Genomic DNA, 10,202 nt, shown 5'->3' on the forward strand with positions numbered 1-10,202 from the left:
AGGCACTCTCAGCAAGAAAAGAAGAAAAGAGGGCATGGAGAGCACAACAATTTGATGAATGGATAAATGCTGTTCAAGAGCATCCGGCATCCCAGTCTGGACTCTGTGTTCAGTGTTAAAAAAAATGCAGTTTATAACACTGTAGTTGTTGAGGCTCAGAGCTGGGCAGTCCGCCTATGTGATGGACCCGTCCGCCTATCTACGTATGACGGACAACCATTTTGTAGGTGATAAATGATAGATGGGAAACTTTAAAAAAAAATAGTCGGACTAAGCATAGTCAGAAGCCCATTTTTTCCATCTATGTAATATTCTATTGTCTATTTTCGCGGTGAGGCCCACCCCATGCTGGGAGATATTTGAAACGAAAGACTCACAGTGGCTGGTCCAAATTTGTCTCCTTTAAATGTGGCAAGTCCTCCGAGGTCCTCAAAGGTACGTACATGTCCAAAAAGTGCTTGACGAATTTAGTCTGGTCACGGTGAAGCTTCCATGCCTCAGTGAGGCTTTAGTTTCAAATATCTTTGATCGGGGTGTTAGTGGTAGTTTGTGGAAGTTGCTAGTCGGAAACGCGTTTGAAATTATAGTTGGATTTGCCTATAGGTAATTACTATTTGGTCCGGCTGGACAAAATGGCCGATAGACGGACAGCTGAAGGGTATCCCGACTGTAGGCAGAAGGCGATAAACGATCGCAATTTTTTAGTAAAATACCCAGCTCTTCTATGAATCATGCCGCCAATGTGGTAAGAAGGCAAACTTAAAAATAAACCTAACCCAACCAAATAATATAAGGACGTCAATTCCTACGTACGCTTTTATTTGGAAGTTGTTCCCGGCAGCATGTTGTGGTGTCACGGCTGGCTTGACTCATTTTCCAGACCACGAGGAAATGCTGTCACAAACCATTGCTACTTTGCGACTTACTTAAGCGACACAACTGTGTCCTGAAATAATGTTCAATGCTGATTAAAATATATCTGTGTGGTCAGCAAACCAGTACCGTACTGTGGACCGGTGGTTGGGGGACCACTGTAGCAAGGGGCCTGTGCACCAGTATAGCGTTATGCCTAGCAGTTAGTGTTGGGTCGTTCTCGAATGATTAATTCAAAAAGAACAAATCTTGTCAGTGAACGTGAGTGAATGGATCACTTCCTCAAGTGTTTCATTCTTTTTTTTAAATATACCTTTTGGCAGTTTTGGCGCTTCATTCACAAACGCTCTGCTGTTGTATGATCGCCAAACTTTGTTGGACTTGCGGTGCGGCGTTGGAAGTTCGTGCACGGCTGGAGGAGGACGTTGCCTGCTGACATCTCGACGGATTTCTTCCGTTTCTAAGCGCTCCCATCGCAGCAGAAGCGACGCCGCGGCAAACGTGATGGCCGACTGGCGAGGCTGAAAAACGAGCTGGCGCACACTTCTTCTCCTGCTCGCTCCGCAGGGATGTACTCCGCTGTGGCTTGCTCGGGCCCCGTTGCTGGCTCCTGCTTGAAACCCGTCGTCGGCTGTGCCAAGGAGTTTCGGCTGTGCCGCCACCTACCACGCGCCCTCGGACGCGGTGTGAATCGCCAACTTCTCAAGGAGCTTCCCAGGGTCCGCCAATCGGAGGTGACACGTGCACCTGCTGCTTCTGCTCCCACAAGGATAGCGTTGTTGAACGCACGGTCGTTGACGAACAAATCGTTTATCCTGAGGGAGCTATTTCTTTTCAATGACTTGGATTTCCTCTGCCTGACGGAGACTTGGACTGGTGCCGGTGAGTGCATTGCACTATTGAACTATTACCGCCTGCATGTTACTGCTTGAACGCTCCGAGAATTTCAGGCCGTGGTGGAGGTACGACGACTGTTTTTAAAAACAAATTTAAATGTAAACAGTGTATATTCGTTCAGCAGCTTTGAGGGCTCTTTCTTTGAAGTTGCCAGTGCCGTTCCTGTACTCTGCGCTGTCATATACCGTCCTCCCAAATACAACAAGGAGTTTCTGAATGACTTCAAATCTTCTTGCCGAGATCATGCTGCTATATGATCGTATCCTGTTCCTTGGGGGACTTTAATATTCACGTGTGATGTCCCGGAAAAACACTGGTAAAGGACGTTTTAAGACTCATCGACTCTTTCAATTTGGTGCAGTGCGTGGTTGTCTCCACTCACAAACAAGGACATACTTTAGACCTTGTCCTTTCTTATGGTCTATCGGTGTCAAATTTGAAAGCTTTGGACAATTTGCTTTCTGATCATATGACTATGCTCTTTTATGTAATGTTTTCCAGTGCTGTCAGATATAATGCTAGCTAGCGCAGGGGCCGGGGTTTTAACCCCCTCACTGCTCGTCAGTTCTCTGATGCCTTTGCTCAGCACTAGGTTCCATTCATCCTGCGTTAATATTTTGGACTGCGTGGCTCCATTAAAAAAATATGCGACAAGAAATTAGACCCAAGCCATGGTTTAATGAGAGCACTCGTGTCGCTAGACAGGAATGCTGCAGAGCTGACCGCAGGTGAAAAAGAGACAGGCTGCAGGTCTCTTATCAAATCCTAAAGGACTGCTGGCGTCGTTACCAGAGAAAGGTGAAGGATTCAGAGAGACCACTTTTTACGTCTGTTTCAGGCAAATTGCCAAAATCCACGTGCTTTCTTTAAAACAATTGACTCTGAAGTGAAGCCCCGTCAACCGATTTACACAGGCTCGTCCCCTGAAATGTACGATAGAATCTTGCAGTTTTTGTTGGCAAGGTTGCTACAGCTAGGGCTCTTGTTTCGAACGCCACATTTGACCCCTCTGTCCACGTTCCTTGTTCAGCATTGAGTCCTTTGAGCCGGTTTCTTTGACATTTTTGGAGGCTGTGGTTTGCCATATTAAGCCATCTGGCTCCCCTTATGGCTCCGTCCTTCCACACTTCTTTATTCTCCCGAGTATTGGTAAATCGGTTTTGGCCATTATCAACAGCAGCCTGTTTTCTGGTGTAGTCCCCCAACATTCTAAACATGCTGTAGTTCAATCCCTGCTTCAAAAAACAAACTGGCCTTGATCAAGCTATGCTATCCAACTTTACACCCATTTCCAAGCTGCCTTTTATTTCTAAAATTCTGGAAAGTGGTGCATGCACAGTTAAGATCTTTCTTGGATGAACATAATGTTATGGAGGTCTTCCAGTCAGGCTTCAAGAAGATGCATAGCACAGAGTCAGCCTTGTTACATGTTTTTAATTACATCCTCCTGGCAAATGACACTGGAGACTATGTACGTCTCGTTTTGTTGGATTTGACTGCAGCATTTGATACGGTAGACCACAGTATTCTTTTGACTCGTTTGCAACACCAAGTGGGCATTAGTGCATGCGCTCTAGAGTGGTTTGGATCCTATTTGGCTGGCAGGACTTGTTCTGTTAACCTACATTCCTCTGAGTCTGAGCTCTGCCCCTCTATCGTATGGTGTTCCACGGGGTTCTATTTTGGGGCATTGTTGTTGTCTTTGTATTTGCTGCCCCCGGGTTCCATCCTTCGGAAACATGGTATTTCCTTCCACTGATATGCAGACAATTGTCAAATCTGTGTCCCGCTAAGCAAAAATTAGGCTTACTCCATAAGACCACTTTTGTCCTGCCTAGAGGACATAAAACCCTGAATGTCACTGAATTTCTTAAATTTCAATCAAAAGAAAACAGAAGTTATGGTGTTCAGTCCCAGTGGCTCTTCTACATCCCACCTTGTTGACCTGGGCCCCCTGGCTTCATATCTAAAGCCAACAGCCTTAAACCTGAGTTTTAAAATGGACACTGATCTTAAATTGGACCAGGAAATAAGCTCTGTCCAGCTTCTTCCACCTTAGACAGCTGGCTAAGGTAAAGCCCCTCATTTCCCATCAGCACTTGAAATGGTAATCCATGCCTTTGGGGCGAACGATTCGGTGAACACATTTTCGAACAGTTCTTTTTGATGAACTGCTTCTAATAATTCAGTTTACTGAAAAGAGCTGTCATGTCCACCACTACTAGCAATCCACCTGTTATGAATGTGGCCTCATTTCAGTCCCCCCTCCCACTTAAGTCTCTGACCAGAGCCACATCCCTCACTGACATGAATGTGCACAAGGTGCATGATTATTCATGTTGAGTGTTGCAAAACAGTTAAATGTGTACCTATCTATCTATCCATCTATTTTTCTTTTTTTAAACATACAATGGAAATTGAGGCTGCAGCATGTGCAGCTGCAGCATGTGCACGTGAATGGCAAATGTTTGACAAGATACCTCGGTCACGCCTTTTTTTTTTCGACAGTAATTGAAATGCTATTCTTGTCAAGGCGTGGTGTGGTTTAAAATATTGATTAAAATAATATTGAGTCCTAAAATGAGGCCAGATATGGATGGTTTTTTTTAAGATCATTTAAAAAATAATGTACTATCAGGTCACACAGACATTTTTAAAATTAATATAAAAATGTGTTAAGGGGGAGTTTTCCCCCTTTAAAAGTATCCCGACTCTCGCATAATAGTTACTTGTTTTTCTGGCAGTTTTTAAGTTTTTCTGCCCATTCGTTTTCCTGCTGTTGTGAATGGAGTAGGAAGTTAAGGGAAACTAATTTGCCATTCGCTTGTGTGATTGGAAGTATGTTACGGACTTCGTGTAAGTATTCCAGTAAAATGGAACATTTGAGTTTTGAATACACCTTCTTTCCTTGTTCAGACAAAGATGCACTTCGAACAGACATGGCTGTTGTGACTGGTTGTTCCTTGATATATCAGTTGCTGTGCAGTTGCTGTGGTCTTTATACGTTGATCCTTTATTTTGTCACCTTTATTCTGTCATATAGGGCTGATGTCTAAGATCAGGTTACTAGGTGACATGTTTTTTTTTTTTTTTTTGTTTTGCTATTCAAGAACACATGCTGTACATTCAACAGACTGACAACACACATTTCTCAGATTTTTTTGTTTTTGTGAAAATCAGTAAGCATAAGTTGGCTGTTAGATTAGTCCGCTTTACACTTACTTATTTGGGTGACTTGAGCTAGGCAGTTGTGCTGCTGTGACATTTCTCTTAGCTTGGCTTTCTTTATCTATGGCTGTCTTGGCACACATGCTGGCTGAATCCAGCAATGAATAGATCGCTTTAAAAAATCTGTCTTCCCCCATTACCAACAATCATGTATTTTTAAGCACAATGAATGGAAACATTAAACCCATTCCTCTTTGATACTATTTCTACTTAAGTCAACAGTTATTCCTCTGTAAAAAAAAAAAGTTGACACGAACAGACAGAATTACAACAAATGAGTGGTAACTTCAGTTCACATTTGAACAATTTATGGACAATTTTGAAATTTTCAATAAAATGATACGATGACAATATACCACAATAGTGACCATTGTAAGCGGAATCCCCAGCAATGTCATTAATCATATTTAACAATTCAGCCATAAAAGTTCTCATCCTTTGAAATGACAACAAAATATAGAGTTATGCATTAAGGACGATAATACAGTGCATATTGAATACATGAAACAAAATTATTTAAACTACACAAAAGAAGGCCATCATTCATGTTACCATACATAATACACCTTTAGTTAATGCCAGAGCTTGTCCTCATTTGATGAGGAAAAAAATGACATCAATACTTCTCATCAACACTGTCCTCGACTATCTAAGGTAAAAGGGGTCACATCCATTCCTAACTTTGTAGGCTTTTGGATCTTCATGTCCAGTGACAGTCTACAGGTGACTGATTCACCAACATTACAAGCATATAACATGATCACAAGAAAAGCATTCCCACATACATCAGTCTTTTTCCTGTTGTTTTGTAATTGACACATTACTAAATTCAAAGTGTGCACATGAGTCTGGACAATATTACTTAATAATTCACTTGTGCTGTACAATCTCCCCCAAAAAATCTCAAATAAAATTCCTATCCAAGGCAGCAAATGTGCTGTATTAAAATGCACCCAAATAAATCTTACTTAAGATATACATGCAGCATTTTGGAGAGAGTTTGCCATTTATGGCACCCATCCATTAAAATTGAAAAATCCACCATGTCACAACATGGTACATTCATTGAAGACTATTCGACTTCTAGGCTTGAAATATTCATGTGTGTAGCTGAACAAATAAAAACTGAAGGTGCATTTATATGACACTTTTGCTGTCTATGCATTTGTTTGTATTTTGTTTTATTTTACTCTGCTGCCTGCTGCCAGGGTGGCATTGCAAATGATAAGCTGTTCTCAATTGTATTACCTGGATAAATACAGGTTAAATAAACACATAATACTGTAACTTTGTGTCCCTTTAATACCATAAAATACATTTCAGTCCCCCCCCAAAAAAAGGTTAACCACCTTTAGCAATGTATTTCTTCCAATGTTTATATCTATATTTATGTACCGGTACTAACATTACGGTCAATCAAGCTTAATTTTATAGACCATGGGTCATTTTACTGTGACTGTTTGGCAATTGTCTAAAACCCTACTAAATATGGGAAACACTGCTTTTCAAAAAAAATCCATACTTGTTTTCTTGGTGAGTCAACAGTCCGGTGATTTAAAAATCAGCACACTCTAATTCATATCATTATAACAGTCACCCCACTAATCTAAATTACAACAAATTTGAGTTTCTTAAATTTGTATTGCAGATTGCATAAGTGAGCTGTGACTGACAACATGGAAAAGAACAACCTAATGTACAAAAAACATAAGCAGACAATTAAATTCATACAATTCATACCAACTGAACACATTTGCAGTCGTTTTAAACATGTGCAATTCACAGTTCACACCCCAGCAGAAAAAAAACACATCAGTGCTTTTGTATGAATATGCCATGGAACTGCGATGACACAGTGATTGTGTGGAGGGCCAGTCTTTCAATCTTGATATACTATGCATAAACAAACAAAATCATAACATGTTTCTCTTCTGTACAGAACTATACATTTTCTACACGCTAATGTAAAATACAATTTAGATGCATTATGTAGTAGGACTTGCCTGAGAATTCATTATGTACTGTGTTTTTTACTGCTTATCATGAAGAGTGTCTTATTCCGTTTTGCATATAACTGTAAAAATACAGTCAGATTAAACTCAACAATCAATTTCCCTTTTATCATTTACTTAAAAAAAGTTAAGTTGTATTGTACACATAGACATTACACAATAATAATCAGAATGTGCACTCCGATATTGGGCAAGAAACAGTCAACCATCAACAGTTACATTTATTATTTTCTTTTTTCTTTTCACATACAAAAAGTTTTGGGTATACACAAACTCGGGACTTTATCAGCATTAAATTAGTATGCACGATTCCGATTTTTTTTCCCCCTTCATTTGATTAATGCCGCAAATGTTGAGGGGACAGACTTCAATGCAAAATAATAAAAGGGATTGAGAAAACTCAAAACAATGCGTAAACCACTGGCGCCTCTTGATTCTGTTTTTTCTTAATTTTACATGACAACAGTTTGTTCTTTTTCAATGCACATAGACGCTTGGAGGTTGTCCCATTGGAACATCAGAACTTCAGCAGCAGGTAGAGGAAGGTCATCATCACCAAGGTGCATAAGGAGAATTGGGGCAAAACAGCGGCCCTGTTGACATCATGCATTGCGCCAGGTCCTGAGGGAACAAAATGCAAAATGTCTTCCATGCTTAGCTCACAATAAATAAATAAAATCTCAAATCATAACTACTAAACTACTACGACCACTTTAAATTGTCTGATTAAAATATCCCGGTATGTCATTTTATAGTCATATTTGTCACAACGACAACAAACATCCTTCAACTATTTCAGTTGCCTATAACCTTGCTCAGTGGGCAACATCGGGACAAATCACCAAACCACTAAATGCAATGTTGACACTTTCACCGACAAGCAAGTTAATGTCCTATTCACATAAATTACTTACTCACTTAAATTCCACATGTTGGGAGAAAGCCAAGGTAAGAGTAGAAAACTACATAAGTATAGAGAAAACGTGCAAAATGTTCATCGAAAAATATTTTTTAAATGTTCGATTGCATATCAACACTACAAACAATCGACACATTTACTTTGTATTTAGTGGCTTTGTGATAATGTATTCCATCTGACTAACCTTGGAATGCAGTATTACGCATCTCAAACTTTTATGTTTTGTGTTGTGATTTAGGGATTTGCACAGGGGAAAAAAACACATTTGCAGTGTCCATTACGAATCTTCAGTAAGTTCAATCTTACATTGCTCATTCCTGCAGTAGTCAGGTTTAATACAAGATTTTAGCACTTTGACTAATATGTCTATTCAGTTTAGTTTTCTTTCCTACGCAAATCCAGTGAACCAGCTACTCAATGCAAACTTTTCTGATTTCAGAATACCAACAGACTACAGAAGCAATGACCTTTTTGGGGGTTGTCGTTATTTCTTTCATATAGATATTTTCCTGTTCCATACTCTTCCAGGGTTTCTGCAAGTGTCAGCAAATCTAATTTAATGCAACTTAAATTGAATTCCCACTTCCTATTGCATATTCACATACTTTTGAATACACATAATTTTAGCCCCTCTTATGAAATTTGAGAAAACTCTTGATTTCTCCCTGGTTATGGCCATTACCACCACATTTGTTAGTTGGGAAACAAATAGACTATAAAGACAAAAATTGAAACAATTGATTAGGATACTTTATTGAAACAATAGGTTTGAACAAAAAAGGGCAAAAATTTGAAAAACAGAATAATTAGCCAACTGGCCTTTAAAGTGAATAGGTCACAAAAAAAAGGTATCCTAAAAACTTTATTAGGAAGTACAAATATTAAGATTCTGATGTTTACTTGGGTAAAAACATAATAAAAAGCCCTCGAAAAAGATTCAGAAAGCTCAATATTTTCATGAGCTGGGCCCGCCCACTGGCTGCCCTGGCTAGTGGACCCAGTGTGTGCGTGACATCACTGGTCCAACGGGGTCGTCTTCAGATTCTGAAGATGGCGATGACAAGCTGTTGTATTGGTTGCCCTGTTTTTATTGTTTAATTAAAGGAATCTCGCAGCACAAAAAAAGCCAAGGACATAGTAGTGCTTAATAGGGATGTAACAATAACGGTAACATCGTAAAATGGCAATATTAAAATTGTGATGATACCGTCGTCGTCATGTCATCAATAGCAACAAATCTGTTAAAAAGGTGGTTAGTTTATTAGTGCCGTTTTAATTTGAATTAGGCATGTTTTGGCCAGAGCTGGACATTTTACTGAAAATTAAGCATCCGTTATTTGTCATCCGTCTGCAGCGTGGGTACCCTTCCGTCGTCCGTCAAAAAAACAGCACCCATCTATAGGCCGGTCTGCCTCTAATTTTTAAATGGCCGTCCGTCTGTGAGTCTGTGAGTTTCACTAGCTTATATTATACCCTTGTACCAACACAGACAGGGGTGGGGTGTCCATCGGGAATTTTGGAAAAATATGTGAATTTTCCCAAACGTATATTTCCAGGCTGGTCCTTGTCATGGCGGCCAGCAGCCGTCTGCAACCCCGCCCATCAACGATTACGTTTCAGCGCGTGACTGCCGCACCCCGTCAGCAACTATGTTTCAGAGCACGACAGCCCGTCGACGACAATTTTGTAGTGCATGACAGCCGCACGCCAACTGCACCCGCCTTCAACGATTATTTTTTGCCGCATGACGGCCACATGCCAGAAAAAACAATAACGTTCATCAGTTTGAACATTAAATATTTTGTCTTTGTAGTGTATTCAATTGAATATATTGTTTCGGTGAATTTCATATTTTCTCAAAAATCTTTACTATTGGTAGTCTGCATGTGTGGGTGTTATTTTTACAGATTATTTACCAATTTAGTGTAGTAAAGTGTAGAGAAAGCCTTGCTGTCTTTCATGTTGCAATGCTAATGATTGAACAAACTTGCCATTTTTGGGGTCCACTGAAAAATGACCATTTTGGACGTACAAGGTTTTGGCCCAACACCAGCAATATGTTTAAAAGGTTTGGGAAATTATTCCGTAGTTTTTATTTATGTTTTACACAATGTCCTAACATTTTGTTACCTCTTAAAATATTTTTTTTTCAGAAAACAAAAATGGCTTACTTTTTTTTTTCCCACTTCTTTTTCTATATTGTGGCCCTTGATACTTGATACAGCACTAATGTGCGTATATCTTTAAGATGGTGCCTTAAATTGCACTTGAAG

General features: G+C 39.8%; 2 protein-coding genes across 4 annotated transcripts in view; one reads left to right on the forward strand and one right to left on the reverse strand.

The window, feature by feature from the left end:
• ntm (neurotrimin) overlaps window positions 1–10,202 on the forward strand; it is a 256,256-nt gene that overhangs the window by 179,143 nt on the left and 66,911 nt on the right. The gene's annotated exons all lie outside the window — the stretch shown is intronic.
• The window catches only part of opcml (opioid binding protein/cell adhesion molecule-like), a 172,838-nt gene continuing 167,916 nt past the window's right edge, over window positions 5,281–10,202 (reverse strand). Inside the window, exon 7 of the mRNA XM_086056956.1 lies at window positions 5,281–7,631. Within this exon, the coding sequence (XP_085913082.1) occupies window positions 7,528–7,631 (104 nt within the window). The 3' untranslated portion in view covers window positions 5,281–7,527. The remainder of the gene's footprint in view (window positions 7,632–10,202) is intronic.

Source organism: Filicampus tigris, chromosome 17 (assembly GCF_054856515.1).
Source record: "Filicampus tigris isolate MCC_2025a chromosome 17, RoL_Ftig_1.0, whole genome shotgun sequence".
NCBI classification, from domain to species: Eukaryota; Metazoa; Chordata; class Actinopteri; order Syngnathiformes; family Syngnathidae; genus Filicampus; species Filicampus tigris.